The sequence below is a fragment of the Myotis nattereri genome, assembly GCF_964212035.1.
Source record: "Myotis nattereri genome assembly, chromosome: 12".
In the NCBI taxonomy this organism is placed as follows: domain Eukaryota; kingdom Metazoa; phylum Chordata; class Mammalia; order Chiroptera; family Vespertilionidae; genus Myotis; species Myotis nattereri.
In genome coordinates, this window is record NC_138087.1 from 79,331,003 (window position 1) to 79,351,638 (window position 20,636).

At 60.8% G+C, this 20,636-nt stretch overlaps 1 protein-coding gene across 1 annotated transcript in view; it reads left to right on the plus strand.

The window, feature by feature from the left end:
* LAMC3 (laminin subunit gamma 3) overlaps nt 1–20,636 on the plus strand; it is a 51,943-nt gene that overhangs the window by 16,479 nt on the left and 14,828 nt on the right. Inside the window, exons 4-14 of the mRNA XM_081102897.1 lie at nt 2,440–2,606; nt 4,619–4,807; nt 4,893–5,010; nt 5,400–5,498; nt 8,959–9,095; nt 11,864–11,974; nt 13,069–13,261; nt 13,387–13,471; nt 15,060–15,318; nt 16,853–17,041; nt 19,745–19,990. Of these exons, the coding sequence (XP_080959023.1) occupies nt 2,440–2,606; nt 4,619–4,807; nt 4,893–5,010; nt 5,400–5,498; nt 8,959–9,095; nt 11,864–11,974; nt 13,069–13,261; nt 13,387–13,471; nt 15,060–15,318; nt 16,853–17,041; nt 19,745–19,990 (1,793 nt within the window). The remainder of the gene's footprint in view (nt 1–2,439; nt 2,607–4,618; nt 4,808–4,892; nt 5,011–5,399; nt 5,499–8,958; nt 9,096–11,863; nt 11,975–13,068; nt 13,262–13,386; nt 13,472–15,059; nt 15,319–16,852; nt 17,042–19,744; nt 19,991–20,636) is intronic.

Sequence of the window (20,636 nt, forward strand, 5' to 3'; positions counted from 1 at the left end):
TTTTATTCCTGCCATCAAGTGGCATTTTCACAGCACGCAGCGCGGCTCCGAGGTCCCGGCTCACATGCGCTCGCATTGCAGCCGGACTGAGCGTGTTATGCGTGTGGCTGGTGGGTGGCGACCAGGAGCAGCACGGGATGCGGAGCTTTCAAAGCTTTCCTTCCTTCCCAGCGCCCTGATTTTATAAGCAGCGCACCGTCCACCCCCTGCCTCCCAGCGCTCCTGGGGGCTGGGCATAGCCGGGCTGGGCACTGTTTGATGCGGCTTTGGGGCACCTCAGTTCAGGCTGCTCCCAAGCCCCACGGCCAGCCCAGCGCCTCTGAAGGGTCGCCACGCTCGGCGCCTTTCTCGTGTGGGGCGGCAGGCCGTGCGGTCGGGCCCTGGTCCTGGTCTGCAGTCCACAGCAGCGCTAGTTTGTGTAAGCGTCTCCCCTCCCAGGAACAGGGACTGACATCCAGGCGGTCGCACACGTGGCCGCCCGGGACCGGGTGCTCAAGGCGGGCGGAGGAGCCGGGGAGGCACGAGAGATCTTCAGCATAAACGCTGGTCGGGTCCCTCCTGGGAAAGTAGCGAAGAAGACGGATGGGTTCCTGCTCCAGGTTCAGGAATCTGGCGGCAGCCTGCCCCAGGACGACAAGGGCGGGAGGCCAGGACAGGCTGTGCGCGGCCAGGGGACCCGCCAAGGCTGGAGGAGGGGAGCATTCCAGCCGAGGGCCAGCCTGTGCGAGACCTGGGACTTGAGGACCCAGGAGAAGGCCCTGAGGCTGGAATGGAGGTTCTCAGGGCCGTGGGTACAGTCAGAGGGGAGCTGTGGGGGGGGGTTTGGTGTGTGTTTTTAATATATATATATTTATTGATTTCAGAGAGGAAGGGAGAGGGAGAGAGAGATAGAAACATCAATGATGAGAGAGTCATTGATCAGCTGCCTCCTGCAGGCCCCACACTGGGGATCGAGCCCGCCACCCGGGCATGTGCCCTGACCGGCAATTGAACTGTGACCTCCTGGTTCATAGGTCGATGCTCAACCACTGAGCTGGCCAGGCAGGGTTGGATTTTTAAAATGCTCCAACATTTGGCAACCGTGTGGGGAAGAAGAGAGAGAAACAGCTGGAATATTAGGTGGCGGCCGTGGGAGATGGCGTTAGGGCGGAGAAAACGTGTGGGTTCGAAAGCTATTTAGGACGGGAAGTCAGCTCGACGGGGGAGTGATGGCCTGGGGGGCAGGGAGCAGGGGGCTCCCATGGTTCAGGGACGCTTGGGGGGCCTTGGAGAGGCGGAGAGTCTGGGAGGGACATGGGGTCCAGCTGTCTACACTCAATGTGTCAGCGCCTTTCAGGAAAGGCTGGGGCCTGGGAATAAAGGGAAAATGGGGGTGTCTGAGAAGGCCCCTCTGCTCCCTTTCCCTGCCACCCCCACATTGATTCAGGTCAAGCCCGGAGGAGGTGTTCTCCAAGGATGACGGATGGAGTGGGCTCCAGCGCCTGCTGTCAGGGGCTTGGCCCCAGAGAACATCTGGGCCCCAGCTGCCAGAGCCAGACCACCCCCAGGCCTGCAGCAGGTGTCCCAGCGGCCTGTGTCCGCCCACAGTGGCCTACACGAATTTCACTGCTTCCCTCGGGGTCACAGGGCCTCATGGGGAAGGGAGGTGTTTGCAGCAACCTCTTGGGAACACGGGTGGTCTCTTGTCCCAACACTGCCTGGTGCCCCCTCGCCTCCGCCAGAAACCCTGGGTGTTACCTGCCCACCCTGGGCTCCCAGGGAGGCCTGGCGAGGAAGCTGTGCCCTGCGTCCTTCCCAAGCCTGTCTCCCCGAAGCAGGGACAGCACCGTGGGCGCTGGCCATGGTCAGGCTGCTTCAATGCCCTCGGGGGGCGGAGTGCAGGACACAGCTTATGGGGAGCCACAAAGTGGCCAGAGCGAGCTGGCCAGGAACTCGGGGTCTGTGCAAAGTAGGAGAGCCGGGTTCAGATTCTAGCTCTGCCGCTAGCATCCGTCACTTCATGGCCTGAGCCTCTATTTGCCCATCTGTGAAATGGGGATAGTTACGGTCCCTCCCACCACAGCAGCAGGGCTCGAGGGAGAGCGGGTCGGGAGTGGCGCAGCGGAAGGCTGGGAGCTGGACGCCGTGGCCGTCCTCTAAGCAGCTGGGTTTGGCCGCTCGGGACAGCCCCACGGGTATGGCCCCCAGAACACCTCTCTGTGCCTCAGTTCCCCCATCTGTGAAATGGGCTAGAGCTTATGACGTGCAATGGGATTACATGTCAACAGAGCTCAGAACCGCTTGTCTCTTTCTGTTGTCCTGGGCACATAGTAGATGTTCAATAAAACTCATCACTGAGTGCGGCTTCGGTGATTAACCCCTCCTCTGCCGACCCCGTGGGGCCGCCCCGAGCCGGTGCCGTCTCAGTTCTGAACCCCCGTCCTCCACGCTCTTTCCCAGGTGCAAGTGTAACGGACACGCCAGCGAGTGTGGCCCCGATGCGGAGGGCCGGCTGGTCTGCCGATGCCAGCACAACACCACGGGCGCGGACTGTGAGCGCTGCCTGCCCTTCTTCCAGGACCGCCCGTGGGCGCGGGGCACAGCGGAGGCTGCCAACGAGTGTCTGCGTGAGTGACCTGGGACTCCGGGGGCCCGGGGTGCCGGCCGGGAAACAAGCTCCCTGGGATCCGCTGTGGGGGCTGCTCCTGGGTGGGCCTGTGGCAGCTGGGACTCAGCTGCCAGAGCCGGACAGGAGGTGGGCCTGGCATCGTCAGTGTTCCCCCCACCGCAGCTCCCCCCCACCAAGTCCCCCACAGCGGAGGTGTTTGTTGTGGGAGGGCTGGGAAGGTCCCCCAACTTGTTCCTTTGTTTCAACTGCTGCAACCACAGCTGTTAATGAAAGCCAGGCCACCCCGGTCCCAGCCTGTCCCACAGCCCCCGGCAGCCCTGCCATGTTCCCGCCCCTGTGATGTGGCTTGGACCACATGTGGAGAGGACGGGGCTGTCAGCCCTTCTCCAGGGACATGGGGCTGTGCACGCATGGGGTGGGTGGGGGGACCCACCACCTTCCTCCCAGCCTGGTGCCCCAGCCTGTCTCCCCGATCGTCATCTGCGTGTTTCAGGCTCTGGTGCATAGCAGGTGTCACCAGCACCAGCTCCCAGCAGGCTTAGCCGCCGCTGGCGGGAGTTTGGGCCCTGGGTCCTCTGTCCTCTTGGGTTGGGTCACTGGCTGCTAGAGCTGGGACAGGGCGGGCACAGCCTGCTCCGTGAGACAGGGTGCCGGGACCCTAATGGGTTCCTGCTGCCCTCGCTGGCCTGCCTCCACCAGGGAGTCCTCCCACAGCCGTGGAAGCCGTGCTGACTGGCTCACTCGTTCCGAGTCTGGAGCCGTCTCCATGGTGAGGACACAGAAGGCCAGATGCTGCTCTGGCCACATCCTCACCCCTGTGGTCACATCTTTGTCATCCCAGTCACCAGCCCGGAAACGGGGGCTTCGTGTCTGACCCCCCACCTCCCCGGTCCCAGCAGCCCCTGAGCCCTGAATCCAGCCTGGTCCGCATCCCTCCAGCCCATCTGTGTCCTCTCTGCAGCCAGGGCCCCATCACCCCTCCCTGGGCGCCCAAGCCCCCTCTTTCCTGCTGGCCTGGCTTCCCTCCTGCCCTTCCTGCCTGCGGCCCTGGGGGCTCTTGAAAGTGCAAGTGTGATTGCATTCCCCTCTTAATCCCCCACAGCCCCTCGGCCCAAGGAGGAGTTCACTGCCCAGCTTCCGGGTCAAGCCGACCTCTAGCCCTCTGGGCTGGCCCTGCAGCCCTCCCTGTCCTGTCATACTGCACAGTGTCCCCACCCTTCTCCCTGCCCATCACAGGACAGACGCTGGGTGAATCTTCTTCTCTGGTTCCATAGTTTTATCTCTGTTCTCACCTATCTGGGACTCTCCCCTCCCTCCCGTCCCCTCCTGCAGCGGCCAGCTCCTTCCTGCTCACCCCTCAGATGCCCCTGTAGCTGTGACTCCCTCCGAGAAGGCTTGCCCCAGTCCCCAGGACAGCTGTAGGGCCCCGCCTCAGCTCCCAGCGCCCGCCCCCCGCAGGGTGTGCACGGGTTGCTGCATCTGGCCGCCGTCAGTGTGCAGTGTGTACATGGGAGCCGGGATCGTACTGCTCACTGGCTCCCCCGCCCCTGCCCTGCGCACCACAGGAGTCATCACAGAGCCATCCTTAGCACGTAGGTTGTTTTAAATGAATCAACGAGTGAATGAAGGGTGACGTGGATTTTCATGCTTCTGAGTTACCCCATGATCACTGGGGACCAGGTTCACACAGATCCACGAGATCCTGGAATGAGCCACACTGCCACTCCCAGGCGGCCTGTCTGATTCATGACCAGGTGACTGTCCCTCCTCGATTGCCTCAGAGGGCCCTGTGTTTTGGGATATTTATTAATGGTGCCCCCTCTGCTCATAAAAGTACCCGGTTTTGGAAGATCGATCCATTGGTCTCCATATCCTTGATCAAGCCGGGCCTGAACTCCATCTCTGACCTTCCCCGAGCTGCCTGCTCATTCCACAGAAGGAGGCTGATTGGCACGGACTCCCGTCCTGCCACATGCCACGGCCGCTGACACCCCCACCGCCTGCCCACAGCTTGCAACTGCAGCGGCCACTCCGAGCAGTGCGTGTTCGACCAGCAGCTCTTCCGCAGCACGGGCCACGGCGGGCGCTGCCTCCACTGCCGCGACCACACGGCCGGGCCGCACTGCCAGCTCTGCCAGGAGAACTTCTACCGCTGGAAGCCCTGGATGCCCTGCCAGCCGTGCGACTGCCACCCGGCAGGTGAGTGGGCCCTGCTGCCCCAGCCGCTAGCCTCGCCCGATTCCGGCCCCTGATGCCCTGTGCCCTCCCCCCCTCCCCACCCCAGGCTCCCTGCGCCTGCAGTGTGACGACTCGGGCACCTGCACCTGCAAGGCCACCGTGACGGGCTGGAAGTGTGACCGCTGCCTGCCCGGATTCCACTCGCTCAGCGAGGGAGGCTGCAGGTGAGGTGGCCGCGCCGTGGGTGTGGGCGGCCCAGCAGGGGCACGTGGCGGGGCATTTGGACTGGATGGACGGTTGGATGGATGGGTGAGTGAATAGGTGGGTGGATGGGTACGTGGACAGGTGGATGGAAGGATGCACAGATGGACGAGTGAGTGGATGGATGAATGGATGGACGGATGAGTGGTGGGTCGGCAGATGGATTGCTGTTCAGGTGAGCGGAGGTCACTTCCTTGGCATGGGGGGAGCAGTGAGCCGGGGGATGCAGGCTCGTGGGCCCGTCTGCCCCCTGTCCTCTCAGGAGTGGGGAGAGTGTAGGGTCCTTCCCAGGAGGACGGGCTGTTCCTCTCTGGAGTCACTCACCTTTCCCCACGTCCTGTCTTCTTGGCAGACCCTGCACCTGCCATCCCGCCGGCAGCCTGGGCACCTGCGACCCCCGCAGTGGGCGCTGCCCCTGCAAAGAGAACGTGGAAGGCAGCCAGTGTGACCGGTGGGTGAGCCCGTCTGGCAATGAGCCTGTGAGAAGTGGCCTCAGGCTTGCGGTGGTGCGAGGAGCAGGGGGCAGGATCCTCACAGACTTAGGCACCCCCCCTCCTGGCACTTTCCTGGAGCCCATGGCTCTGCCATCTAGGAAGTCATCTGAAGGTTTTATTACTCTGTTATGCTGTGGGCCAGCACCACCGATCGTTCATAGCCTTGAAAATACATCTTTATTTTTCTAGTTCAGAATCCTGAAAAGAAATCGCTGAAAAGGATAGGAGAGATCATCTAATCCAGGGGCAGCAAATATATGACACCCGTCCCATAACCCTCCCATCCCACACCCAGGGCAGACATCACTAATGGAGCACTACCACACCCTCCCATCCCACACCAGGGCAGACATCACTAATGGAGCACTGCCACACCCTCCCATCCCACACCAGGGCAGGCATCACTAACGGAACACTGCCACACCCTCCCATCCCACACCCAGGGCAGACATCACTAATGGAGCACTGCCACACCCTCCCATCCCACACCAGGGCAGACATCACTAACAGAGCACTGCCACACCCTCCCATCCCAACCAGGGCAGACATCACTAACGGAGCACTGCCACACCCTCCCATCCCACACCAGGGCAGGCATCACTAATGGAGCACTGCCACACCCTCCCATCCCACACCCAGGGCAGACATCACTAATGGAGCACTGCCACACCCTCCCATCCCACACCAGGGCAGACATCACTAATGGAGCACTGCCACACCCTCCCATCCCACACCAGGGCAGGCATCACTAATGGAGCACTGCCACACCCTCCCATCCCACACCAGGGCAGACATCACTAACGGAGCACTGCCACACCCTCCCATCCCACACCAGGGCAGGCATCACTAATGGAGCACTGCCACACCCTCCCATCCCACACCAGGGCAGACATCACTAATGGAGCACTGCCACACCCTCCCATCCCACACCAGGGCAGACATCACTAACGGAGCACTGCCACACCCTCCCATCCCACACCAGGGCAGGCATCACTAATGGAGCACTGCCACACCCTCCCATCCCACACCAGGGCAGGCATCACTAACGGAGCACTGCCACACCCTCCCATCCCACACCAGGGCAGGCATCACTAACGGAGCACTGCCACACCCTCCCATCCCACACCAGGGCAGACATCACTAATGGAGCACTGCCACACCCTCCCATCCACACCAGGGCAGACATCACTAATGGAGCACTGCCACACCCTCCCATCCACACCAGGGCAGACATCACTAATGGAGCACTGCCACACCCTCCCATCCACACCAGGGCAGACATCACTAATGGAGCACTACCACACCCTCCCATCCCACACCAGGGCAGACATCACTAATGGAACATTACCACCAGACCCACCCCCGCATCATCTCCCACCAGGGCGGGCACACTAGTGGGCACAGCAGTGTTTATCATGAGCCCTGTCGTAACCTCGGAATCCTTCTCATTGCCCTGCTCCACGGAGCTCCTGCTGAGCTGAGGTCCACCTCTCTGCCATCCCATCATGGTGCACATGCAGCATTTAAAGCTCAACTAGGCAGAAGGACTTTGCAAAGTTTCCTCCTGGGGCTCCGAGCTCCGCAGTGGGGCTGGCCCACAGACGTGGTTTCCGTCCTCAGGCGCACGCTGTGTTCCTGGCTCTGGCTCCGGACTCTGAAACCCTTTGCAGCCAGCACATAGTCTGCCCGGGCCCTGCTCCTCTGGCCACGGGCCCTGTGTGTGAAGTATCTGACACAGCCTGACACTGCGGACTGTCTACTCCGGGCGTCCGCGCTCGGCCCGTGTTGGTTCAGGAAGAAGCCAGGGCCAAAGCCGAGTGGCAGGCCCTGGCTTTGACTCTGCCCATAGCCTCGTCCACGCATGGCCTGTGGGCTCTGGGGAGGGGACTGGACTCCCTGCTTCGTCTCCCTCCCCCCGAAACCCCTCAAGTGAGGAGGCAGCATGGAGTCAGGGAACCAGACCCCACCCGGTTCTCCCACGGCTCTGCCCCCCCACCCCGCATCCTGGGCAGGGCCTCACCCAGAGCTGCCGCCCATTTGAGAGATGGGAGCCCTGCCCACGTGTGTCCTGCGGAGCCTGCGGGGCGCTGGGGCAGCAGCCGCTTCTTATGAATCAGGTTCTGCCTTCCGGGCGGCTCAGATGGGCCCCGGGCTGCAGACCAGGACTCTGTTTGTTCATCGCCTCTCAGGGCTCCTGGGAGAAATGGCTGATCCGGGGGCTGGAGTGGGGAAAGGCAGATGAACTCGCGTGTCCTGTTGTGCCAGAAAAGGAAAACAGATTTTTTTTTTTAAAAAGTGCTTAAAAACAAAAACAGGTCTAAAAACAACCAAGAAAAACAAAAAACAAAAACAAAACCCAGCCCAGAAGGGGCCTGAGTCCAGAGGCTGGAAGAATCGGAGCCACAGCAATCCCGCGGTGCTGGTTCTAACGGAGTCCACCCCGGTGCGAAGAGATGAGTAAATAAATACCCGGGACTACGGCCGCGTCTTCCCTGCAGAAGAATTCCAGATTATTAACGAGGAAGGAAGGAGGGAAAGAGAAAATCGTCCTTAGGATTTGAGTGAAAATCGTCCTTAGGATTTGAGTGACGCCGCCAGGCAGGCCTGCTGCGATGAGTGGGCGGGACTTTAAGGAGAAACGGGATATTCTCGTTGCCCCCAGACATCTCCCTCAAAATGCATATGATGTTATGGTGGGCTCAGCCATGTCCACGATCTTTATTCACCCCGCCCCCTCCAGGACGTGGAGCCTAACTCCCGGGACTTGCCGGTGGGCGGGGTTAGTGATTTGCTTCCAGCAACTAAGTCTGACCTTTTTGGAGGGAGAAACCTGGCAGGCAGCACGCAACCAAGTGGTGAGGGCCAGCGTGACCAGTGACGGCGCAGGGGTCTCGCTTCCCACGACGTGTTGGGGCGAGAAGGCGCTTCGCCTCCATTTCTTCCCAATAGCCATCGCCTCAGTCTGATCATGAGAAAACACCAGACAAGCCCAAACCGAAGGACATGCTACAAGATCAAGCAGCCAGTGCTCCTCAAAAGTGTCAGGGTCGTGGGAGCCAGGGCAGACGGAGCAGCTGGGGAGACGGAGGACAGGACCAAGTGCTACGCTGTGGGAGCAGAACAGATGTTTGTGGGAAAGGGGCGAATCCCAGAACAGTGTGGACTCTCGTCAGGAATGGGAACCGGTGCGAGTCCCTGGCTTTGATCGGTGTCCTGTGGCGGTGTCGGGTGTGGCCATCAGGGAAGCTGGCGGAAGCAGCCACTGGACTCTCTGTACTAGAATTTGAAATCTTCCGTAAATCCGGAAAACCATTGGTTTACGTTTCCCCAGGGGTTCTGGACTTGCATGAGTCCAGCTGGGGTCCCCGAGCCTAGCCGCTCACCTGGCCCCGTGGGCACGGCCTGCTTCCATTTCAGATGTCGCCCAGGGACCTTTAGCCTTCAGCCCTACAACCCAGCCGGCTGCAGCAGCTGCTTCTGCTACGGCCACTCCAAGGTGTGTGCGGCCGCTGCCCGGTTCCGGGCCTACCACATCCTCTCCGACTTCTGCCTGGGTAAGAAGAGCCCCCAGAGCCGCCTCCGACGGGCCTCTCCCAGCCCCGGTGGGCGGCCATCCTGCTCTGGGCGATCCTGCAGTGGCGGGAGGGTGGAGAAGGAGGAGGGGCAGCCTCTGGCCCCAGCCCAGACGCCCCCCGCAGGCACCCATGCCAGCCTTGCAAGGTGGGTCCCTCCTTGCCCACCGGTGCTCCAATGCCTCCCGGCACCCCTCTGCTCCCTCTCGGCCCTGCCTTTTCCTCAGCCTCCAGCATCCCTTATACTTGTGGGCAAGGTGGGGTATAAGGCAGCTTTCGGATCCTGTGGGGGAATTTCCAATCACTCCAGGTCAAGACTGGCCTGCCTTGGTATAGCCCAGTGCTGGGGATCTAGCTCAGGCTCCTTGCCTGCATTTATTGAGCACCTGCTGTATGCCAGGCCGTGTGCTCTTTATATGCAGGGAACCTCACGGAGTCCCCGCAGGTAGGTGCTCTCATTCCCATTTTGAAAGATGAGGCACCTGAGGCCGGGAAAAGGTAGGTAACAGAACATAGTTGTTGGCACCAGGGTTTGCCAGCGCCTGAGTTTGTCTCTCAACCGCTGTGCGGGTGTTCTCTCTGGGCCCAGGGTCCAGGGTCCAGGGGCACCATGGTGCCCTAGGTCCCCAACTCCAGGTGGCACAGGTGCATCTTTGGAGCAGGAAAGCGTCAGAGCTCTGAACTCTGCATTAAATCCCGGCCTGTGTGGACCCCAGACGTGCTCCATGGAGGGGCACTGGGCGGGGGAGGGGGCGGGGGAAGGAGTGGGGGCACCTACACCTCCCCCAGGGAGGAAGAGAGTGTCAACCAGAGACAGAAACTTCGGCATTGGCTCCGGGGCGCCCCAGGCGTGGGTGCAGTGCACCCTCTGCTGGAAGCCGCGCAGAAAGCAGGACAGAGAGGGGCTTGGAATGGGGCACAGGAGTCTGGGGTGTTAGGGGCACAGGAGTCTGGGGTGTTAGGGGCACAGGAGTCTGGGGTGTTAGGGGCACAGGAGTCTGGGATGTTAGGGGCACAGGAGTCTGGGGTGTTAGGGGCACAGGAGTCTGGGGTGTTAGGGGCACAGGAGTCTGGGGTGTTAGGGGCACAGGAGTCTGGGGTGTTAGGGGCACAGGAGTCTGGGATGTTAGGGGCACAGGAGTCTGGGGTGTTAGGGGCACAGGAGTCTGGGGTGTTAGGGGCACAGGAGTCTGGGGTGTTAGGGGCACAGGAGTCTGGGATGTCGGCCTCCCCCGGGACCCCTGGTTTAGCTCCTAAGGACAGTCACTGTCTGTCCTCACTCTGAGCGCGGCCCTGGGTTCATCCCATTATCTCACCATCACCCTCGGACAGAAGTTCTCAACCTTTTTGGTCTCCGAGTTCCTTTACGCTCTTGGACATCATGGAGGCCCTCAAAACACTTTCATTCATGTGGGTTGTGTATGTGGATATTTTCTGTATTAGAAATTAAAGCAGTACTTTGAAAGTATCTATTATTAAAAACAATGATAGTAAACGTACAATAAAAAATGACGTCCACCTGGGAGAAGCAACGTTTTAAAAAAATATATTTTTATTGATTTCAGAGAGGAAGGGGGAGGGAGATAGGAACATCACGGATGAGAGAGAATCATTGATCGGCTGCCTCCTGCACACCCCCTGCTGGGGATCGAGCCTGCAACCCGGGCATGTGCCCTTGAACGGAATTGAACCCGGGACCCTTCGGTCCACAGGCCGATGCTCTATATCCATTGAGCCAAAGCGGCGAGGGCAGAAGTAACTTTTTAAAAGACTAACTTTGTGAGAGAGCGCCCCTTGTTCTCCATTTCTGCGCATCTTCCTGCCGTCTGGCTTCACAGAAGTCGACTGGTTCTCACCACGGCTTCTGCCATTGTCTGCTGTGATGTCACACGTCTTGTGGCTTCTGGAAAACTCCACTCTGCTTGTGAGAGAGAGAGAATAGAGAACACAAATACATCTTAGTGCTAGTAAGAAGACAGTGTGACATCATGGACCCCCTGAGAGTCTCTGGGATCTCCCAGGGTATTCATACAAACGCTGAGAATTGCTGCTGGGACCATAAGTACATCATTACCCCCAATTTGCAAATGAGGAAACGACTTCAGAGAGGTTAAGTCACTTGCCCAGGGTCACACAGCCAGGGAGGAGCAGAACATAGTCTGGGACCGAGGAGGCCCGGGCCTCCCCTTTCTGACTTCTTTCCCTTTCTTCATCCCTCCCTCCTCACCCTTCAGGTGCCCCGGGTGTTGGGCCTCCTCCCCATCCCCCCAGCCCCCTGGGGTCACTTGCTCTGTGCTAGACTGTGCGTGGTGTGATGGCTACACTGCCGTCACCAGCGCGAGTGGACTGGACTGGGACGGGACCGAGGCTGGGTTCCCATTCACGCTTGACAGCTTCCTAACCAGGCAGCCTCCCGGGTGCAGGGGGCTCATGACACACGCCTTGCGAAGGGCAGGGGCCGGGAGGGCACTGGCCAGGAAGGTCTCTGCAGTCCCAACCACCCACGTCGGGGTCTGCGGGCTGTGTCTTCATGTTGCTTAAAGCCCGCGGAGAGGCAGCACAGGCCCAGAGCTCTGATCACACCCCAACCAGGGCCAGGTCCTGGGCTTTCTAGCTTCTTCTGGGGCTGCCTCCCAGCCTAAGAGCCCACCCTGGCTCTGGGATGGGGATGTGAGCTGCCGGCTGTGAGGTTGGAGGGTGGAGGCCGCCCTCTAGGCTCTCACGGGGCCTGCGTGTGTGTTGCTGTCCAGGAGCCGATGGCTGGCGGGCCAGCAGCGCGGGGGAGCCAGAGCGGCCCGCACGGTGGAGCCCCAGGGGCCTCCTGCTGAACCCCGAAGCCGAGGAGGAGCTCACAGCACCAGGTACCTCCAGCCACAGGCAGCAGGACCGCGGGGGCGTTTCCTGTCGCTGCTCAGACACATGGCCACCAGCGCGGTGGCTGGAAACAGCACAAGTTTGCCTCTCGGTGTTCCAGACGGGAGTCTGGAGGGGTCTCTGGGCTGACATGGAGGTGTGGGCAGAGTGCGTCCCCAGAGGCCTCCCAGGGAATCCGCGCCCGCCTCCGGCTTCCGAGGCTGGTCCGCTTCCTCGTTTCCCATCGCTCTGGCGCCCACCCCTCTTCCATCCTCGGCCTGCCTCTTCCATCTTCTAAGGACGCTGTGACCATGTGGGGCCCAGCTGGGTAATCCATGTTCATCCCTACTTTCAGGCCACTGATTAACAGCCTGATCTCCACCTGCCACCTTAACTGCACCTCCCCCCAGCCCACCCCCCCCACCCCACCCCCGCCATGCAGCATAACGTACTCACCGTGCTGGGGGTTAGACCCAGACACCCTGAGGGGTCGTTTTCTGCCGAGCACGTGCCCTACGGCGTGGGCTGGAGCCCCCTGCTTCCCGGTCACAGCAATGCCGCCCGGGGCTCCTTCAGGCCACTGTCGCGCCCCAGGCAGTCCCTGCATTCTTCCCATCAGCCCCTCACCCTCCCCCCCCCCAAGCACTGCACCCCATGCCAGAGCCAACTCCAGTGGAAAGCGTGGCCTCTGGGGGCCGTCGGCGCCTGCTCAGTCCCCCACGTGACACGCGTCGCTGGTCCTCGCTCTGAGTCCCACTCCATCTGACGCGTGTGGTCCGTGTGGCTCTGCCTGGGGCGGCGGCAGGTGCCTCTGCATGTCCTCTGCCCCCACACACACTCCTCTGTCCCACGGACTCACCCACGAGACCCCCGGTCAGACGTGCTGGCACGGAGAAGGTCAGGACAGTGACCGCAGGGCACTAGCCCAGGGGTGGCCACAGGGGTGGCCGAGCCGCCTGAGCACCTGCTGTGCAGGGGCCTCCGCTTTCCTACTCCTGTCGTTTTATCTTGTCTGGATGTTTAGTTGCCAGTAAAACCAGCAGACATTTAAGATCAGGCTAATGAAATGGAGACGGTCACAGCCTTCCTCTCTTGTCTCCAGAGAAGTTCCTGGGCGACCAGCGGTTCAGCTACGGGCAGCCCCTCACCCTGACCTTCCGGGTCCCTCCCGGGGGCTCCCCCCTCCCTGTGCAGCTGAGGCTGGAAGGGGCCGGCCTGGCCCTGACCCTGCCCTACTCCCGCCTGTCGGGCCCCCAGGACGCCGCGCAGCCCGGGGAGGTGCAGCTCGAGTTCCAGTAAGTGTCCTGCTCTGTCCTGAGAGGGGGCCGGTGGTCAGGTGACCCTGAGGTCCAGGCATGCCGGGAGCCCCAGCAGCCTGCCTCAGATTCTGGTTTTACACCCCCCCCCACCTCCCCATCAGGCTGCAGGAGACCTCAGAGGACGCGGACCCCCCGCTGCCCCCCTTCCACTTCCAGCGGCTGCTCGCCAACCTGACCGCTCTGCGCGTGCGGACCCGCCCCAGCCCATCCGGTCAGTGATGGCAAGGACCCCGCAGGGCAGCTGGGCCCGGCTCCCGTGTGGAGTCCCCACGTGGGAACATGGTTATTGTCCCCATTTCACCACGAAGGAGTCTGAGGCCCAGAGAGGTCGGGACCTTGGATCCATGGAACCAGTGGGCAGCCGTGGGTGCTGAGGGCAGGGGCCGGGGCTGGGCAGGTCGGGCCTGAGGATGGCAGCTCAGAGCGACAGGTGCGTGGCCAGGGAGGCAGCCGAAAGCCACTGGTGCCAGCACGTGGTCCAGGGTCACCGCTGCGAGGGGCCCACTGCGTGATAGAACCCCCAGACTTGCGCCCAGGGGCTGATGGGCTCCTTCGAGGCCAGCCCTCCCTCCTCTCTGAGTCTGAGGCTTGGGGGTGGAACCCAGCCTGGTCCAGCTCCTTCTCTTTGCAGCTGTGGTTGGCTTGCCTTTACCCCTAGAACCCCCCCCCAAAGCTCCCCTGCTCCCAGGTCACTCCCAGGCCCCCTCGCTGAGGCTCCTGGCAGGAAGTTCATTGTCACCCTTTCCAGCAGCTTCCAGCGCTTCCGTCATTCACTCAGCCTCCAGTCACCAGATGCTTACAGGCACCCACGTAGCCAGCCCGTGCTGGGTGCTGGGTGCTGGGGGCGAACTGGAGAGGCAGGTGGACACCCTGACCCTCCATCCACCCGCCCCCGAGCTCCCCCTTCCCACGGATAACGTTCGGGCACATCCCTCCAGGCCCTTCCGTGGGCATGACTTAGTCTGACCTTTTAAATGTAGAAATAGGGTCGCACAGTGCAGTGCCGGCAGCCTGCTGTTTGCAGCTCTCGCCGTGTCTGTCATCTCTGTCATCACCCGCGGGAGAGCCTGCCCGTCTGTGGGCACGTGGACCGTTCCGTGGCCCAGATGCTCCACGAAGTTCAAGCAGCCCCGTTCGCAGCCGAGGAGTGGTTTCCGGTTCCCGCCCCACACGCAGGGCTGCAGGACCAGGACAGAGCAGCCCATTGTGCTTCATGTCCTCGCCCACGTGTGTCCTCGGGACGGACCCCCCAAAGCGGAAATGTGTGGCCGAAGGGGCACGTGGTACGTGTTGACGTGTGCCGCCACATTTCCCACCAGGAAGGCTGCACCCCACGCTCCGATGACGAGGGTCCTGCACGCTCCGCCCTCGGTGGGTTCGCCAGCGTTCCCAGGGCCCTGTTGTCATATTCCGCCCAGAGATTCCGGTTGTTTCCGTAGGAAGGAGGGTCTGACGGGAGCCCCTCTGCCGCCAGAAGCAGCGCCTCCTGATTTATGTTCACACGCGGCCGCTCCCCGCCGCATCGGCTTTTCAATGCCTGACACGCGGCGGGCGGCACCATCGCTGTTTAATGTGCGTCTTCCATGACCCCCGAGAGCGGACGTCCTCCGTAACGTTTCCAGTTACACCGACTGCTCGTCCTGAAAATGGCCTCGTTTTCCTTTGCTCTTTATTTGACTGTTTTTAAAAAATGATAAATGAACCATGGGCTGCCTGTATATCATGGGCAATAACCCTCAGCCTGTCACGTGTGTAAATAGGAAGGTTTGGGGAGAAACATTTCTCTCTCTCTCTCTCTCCCCCTTCGCTCCCAGGCCAAGTGCTCCTGAGAGAGGTCCGGCTCCTGTCGGCCCAGCGGGGCCTCTCCCCGCCAGCCTCCTGGGTGGAGACGTGCTCCTGTCCCAAGGGATACGTGGGCCAGTTCTGTGAAGCCTGTGCTCCGGGTTACAAGAGGGAGACACCCCGGGGGGGTCCCTATGCCAACTGTGTCCCCTGCACCTGCAACCAGCACGGCACCTGTGACCCTAACACAGGTGAGTGTCCCGGCACCCCGTCGAGGCTGCACCCAGAGTGGGTTGGCTGTGTGCTGTGTCAGTGCCCTCCGAACACAGTGCCAATCAAGTGAGTCGCCGAGGTCCTCCACGCTCTGGGCACCGTGTTTGCCACCACATCACTGAATCCTGCAAAACGCCCCCGGGATGCCAGGGCCGATAGGGTCACCTCTACCTGGTGAGGGGCCTAAGGCGCAGGGAGGCCACATGGCCAGTAGGTGGCAGAGCTGCTCCTCCCACAAGCTCACTGCCTGCGGTTCCTCCCCATGGACCGGAGAGGAAACCCAGAAGGACCTTCCTGGAGGTCGCTGGGCAGGAGGTGCTGGACGGGGCTGGACACAGGCCTCTCACACAGGCTGTGGGGGGGCCAGCGCCCTGCTGCTGACCAGGAGCAGGCGAGGTCTCAGAAGGGAAGCCCTGCTCAGCTTTCCGCAGGCCCCGTCGGGAGCTGACAGAGGACAGGTGCCTGGGAATCAGCAGACAGGCCAGGAGGACACACATACAGCATAGGCGCCTCCGCCAGGCTTGTGCCCGTGGCAGGCATCACCAGTCGAGCACAGATGGGGCCTCGTAATCCCTCCCTGCAATGCTCCAGGCATTCCCTACCGAGAAAGCAGAACCCACTCATGAGATGGGACCAACCTGTCATCCCTCAGATCCCCTGGCCGTGCCACGCCTTCCTGCCCAGCAAGTCCTCGTGTGTCCAGTGGGCGTGGCCATTGCTATGCACCCTGGACAGAAGGAGGCGTTATGAGCGTGTGGGTGCTGGGCCAAGGCAGGGACCGGTAGAGAGCAGGGCAGGCGTGATGGTTCCCCTTGGACCCCGCCTCCACCTCCACCCAGTTCCCTCTTTCCCCCGGGGCAGTCTCGCCAACCAGGCTCCTGGCCCAGTCCCTGGCCGGCGCCTCTGTCCCCAGAGTCCCCCACTCTGAGCAGACTCCAGGTGCTGTGGGCTGGAGAAGGGGTTTGCAGAATCCCCCACCACCAGAAACCTGTGGGACCCACAGACCCCATAAACGGAGCCTCATGTCACAACCAGAATTCTGGGTCTGTCACTGTCCCATGGGGCCCCTGCAGTTAGGAGAGCATGAGGAAGGGAAAAGGAAAACTGCGCAAGACGTTAGCTGTGCTGCCTGCTGCTTCAGTTAGAGGTTTGGGAATAGAATCTAAGAATGATAACCGACAATAATTCTGCGTGCCAGGGACTGCACAGAGCACTCTGGCTGCATTAAATCCTGGTGGAAACCTTTGAGGTCAGAGCCCAGTGGAGGTTGTTGTACCCATTTTGCAGGTGAGGACATTGAGGTGTCCTCAGTTAGACTGTTTGCAAGGTTCACTCAGTAGACGTGAACCCGAGGTGGACTCTTCATCCCCTGGCCCTGCTGCCTCCTTGCGAGGCTCCCCGCTGTTCTGCTGAGACGTGCCTTGTGACCCCCCGCCACCAGGAGCCCGCTCCCTGTCTCTGGAGTTTTCTTGGCTCGGACAGTGCTAAACAGGTGCTTATCTTGTCCCTCAGGGATCTGCCAGTGCGGCCACCACACCGAGGGCCCGTCCTGTGAGCGCTGCTTGCCAGGTTTCTATGGCAACCCCTTTGCAGGCCGAGCCGACGACTGCCAGCCTTGCCCGTGCCCTGGACAGTCGTCCTGCACGACCATCCCAGAGAGCAGGGAGGTGGTGTGTACCCACTGTCCCCCGGGCCAGAAAGGTGAGTGGCTCGTGCCCTGGGTCCTGCCCCTGCCTGGGCTCCCGGAGTGGGGTCCTGGGTATGGAGTGGGGCAGATGAGGGAGGGCCGGCTTAGGGGTGGCAGGATTGACCTCTGGGGCACTGAGTCCCATGGCACCTTAGTCAGGGCCTGGCTGCTGTGGGTTCCCAGCAGAACTTGGGCCATTGAGCATAACCAGGTGAGATTGTGAAAATCGCCATGTCTGGGCCCAGGCCCCACAGAGCCTGGCTTAGCGAGGGATGCGGCTCAGGAGTCTGTATCCCTGAGTTCCCTGGCAGATGTGTCAAGGCAGAAAACCTCTGGTTGTACTTGCAGCCTTTAGCCCTGGTTGGTAGCACAGTGGTTAGAGCATCTGCCTGAGAACCATAAGGTCTCAGGTTTGATTCCTGGTCAAAGGCATGTACCTGGGTTGTGGGTTCAATCCCTGACCCTGGTCGTGGCCTGTGCAGGAAGCAACCCATCGATGTGTCTCTCTCACATCCAAGTCTGTCTCTCTTTCTCTCTCCTCCTCCCTCCCTCCCTCCCTCCCTCCCAATCTCTCTGAAAGAAATCAATGGAAAAACATAGGCTCGGGTGAGGATCAACAAAACGAAAAGAACGCTCAGCTTTTAGAAAATGCCAGCCTCCCCGATCCTCATTCCCACGCGGACGCAGCCCGCCCTGCACATCCGTGTTTTAACCGGCTTTGCTGGGATAGCACTCACACGCCCTGCGATTCACCCACTTCAAGTGCACAGCGCAAGACTTTTTTGGTTTATTCTGTTATTAATTTTTTCAAATTATGGCAACATATGTAGCATAAAATTTGCCATGTTAAGCATTTTTTAAAAATATGTTTTTATTTTATTTTAGAGAGAGAGGAAAGGAGAGGGAGAGCGAGATAGAAACATCAATGAGGAGAGAGAATCATAGATGGGCTGCCTCCTGCATGCCCCCTATTGGGGATCAAGCCCCCAACCTGGGCATGTCCCCTGACCGGGATTCGAACGGTGACCTCTTGGATCATAGGTCGATGCTCAACCGCTGAGCCACGCCGGCCGGGCTTAAGCATTTTTAAGTGGACAGTTCCGTGGCATTAATTGCTCTCATATTGCTGCCCAACCATCACCACCTTCCTTCTCCAGAACTTCTTTTACTTCTTCTTTTTGTATTTTCATCCTGACCCCGCGGCCTCCTTCCCGGAGCTCACAGCGGCCTCCCGCCCCGGGAGCTGTCCGCTCCCAGGTCCAAGCGAATGGCCGGTTACCTGCGGTGCCTTGGCCTTCATCACCAGCTTCCATCTCCCCCTGCCCGTCTTACTTCATGTCTATCTCAGAGTCCCAGGGCCAGGCACCTGCGTCTCCCCTGAGCTCCGCTCAGACCCTTCTCTTCCCGTTTTTTTCTTTTCTTTCTTAGTATTCCTCCCTCCATTTTCAAGGTTGCCTGCCTTAGTGATGGTAGCTTGACTTCAACCGATCGATGAGCGCTGAGGACACGGGGACTCTCTGTCGCAGTGACAGTGGCTGTTAATTAAATCATAAAGCGAGTAATTCGCATTGCAGCGATTGGACCCGCCCGTAAACGCGTTAAGAGGAACATAACGTGCGGGCGGCAAGAAGACCGTGCGCCCGTTGTCCCGCCACCCCCAGGGGCCCGTGGGACTGTGGGGTCTGTGGGTCCCCAGCCGTCTGTCTCATGCAGACATATACCAGAGGGGGCGTGGATGTTCTCTTACGTCCCATCTGTGTCCAGAGTGGACCTCCCAGGTCACAACCCGCCAGAAGCCTCCTCGGGCACCACCTTTCCTGAGACTCCCAGGGACCCTGAGGCCTGGGAGATGGGGCAGCAACCCCAGTTCAAGCCCCGGAGGCAGAGCAGGAGCCGGAAATAAAGTCCAGAGGAAGGTCAGGACCCCTGGAAGCAGGAGAGGTAACGGGAGCAGGAACCACAACGAGGAAGCAGCCACAGCTCAGGTGGGACGTGAGGGAGAGGAGGGCGAGGAAGAGGGTGGCAGCCACACTGAGGATGGTGACAAGGAAGATGATGCAGAGAGTGACGGGGAAGACAGTGATGAAGATGAAGAGGATGAAGATAATGACCAAGATGACGATGGATGATGATCATGATGACAAAGGTAATGATCAAGATGAAAACGGTGACAGTGAAGAGACTGATGGTCGAGATGGTGATGAAGATGATGATGATGAAGGGGACAAGATGGTGATGAAGATGATGATGACGAAGGGGACAAGATGGTGATGAAGATGCTGCTGCTAAGGAAGGGAAGGTGGTGCTGATCAAGATGAAGTTCATGGATGATGATGAAGAGACTGATCAAGATGATGATGATGGTGGTGGTGAAGATGATGGCCAAGGTGCTGATGAGGAGAACGGTGATGACGACACGGGTGATGGGGAATAGGAGATGTCAGCCACTGCTGTGGACCGTTTACCGTGCCAGGCCCTGTGCTAGGAGCTTCGCACAAGTGATCTCCCCAAACCTCCCGATAGTCCCGCCCCACTGTGCAGATGAGGACCCCCAGTCCAGAGACGCACAGTGACTTGCCCAAGACCACACAGCCAGCTGCCGGCTGAGCTCGGCCCCGCCCCGGTCAGCCGACCCCGGAGCCCACCCTCCCCCCTGTGGACCCGGCAGCCGGCCTTCCTCGTGCCTGCTCCTCCACACCGGCCCTTTCTTCCCCTAGGACGGCGCTGTGAGACCTGTGACGATGGCTTCTTCGGGGACCCGCTGGGGCTCTCTGGGGACCCCCAGCCCTGCCGGCGGTGCCAGTGCAGCGGGAACGTGGACCCCAACGCCGTGGGCAACTGCGACCCCCTGTCTGGCCACTGCCTGCGTTGCCTGTTCAACACGACAGGTGCTCGCTGCGAGCGCTGTCAGGACGGCTTCTACGGCAGCGCGCTGGCCCCGCGGCCCGCGGACAAGTGTGTGTGTGAGTCCCACCTCCTGGCCAGCCGCTCCGCGAGGCTGTGCAGCCTTGGCAGGCTCCTCGCCTTCTCTGCTTCTTGTCCAGAAAGTGAGAGGGTTTGCTCTTCTCCACGCTCTCCCTCAGCCTTGGGATCTGATCAGCTCTGACCTGTGATTTTCCTCCTGCCTCCGTCTCACTCTCCACAGGGAGCTCAGGGGACTGTCCCGATGGCCTCGGCGCCTGTCACCTGTCACATTCCCCCGCCCCGGGGCCCCAGTCGGGCTGTGCCCCCTTCCCTCCCTACTGCCTGGTTAACACGCAGCCCCGTGCCCCCGCTCAGAGGGCCAAGGTGCACACCACCCAGAGAAGGCTCCAGAGCGCTGCAGGGAGTTGCTCAGGGTTTGCCCCCAACTTGCTCCTGGGCCCTTTCTCCGAGTGGCACTTGTTTTATGGGGCCCAGGGGAGCTGGGTCGAGTCCCAAACAGTGGATCCAGGGGTCTGTCTGCCTGTGACCCGCGACTGAGCCTGTGGCTTCTCTCTAGCCTGCGGGCCCCAGGGCAGGCTCAGGGCCCGGGGCCGCCTCTCCAAGGGTAGATCGCAAATGGGCCACGATGGGAGCCTGGCCCTCGAGCCTCCTGTCACAGCAGCGTGGGAGTCTGGGCTGACTGAG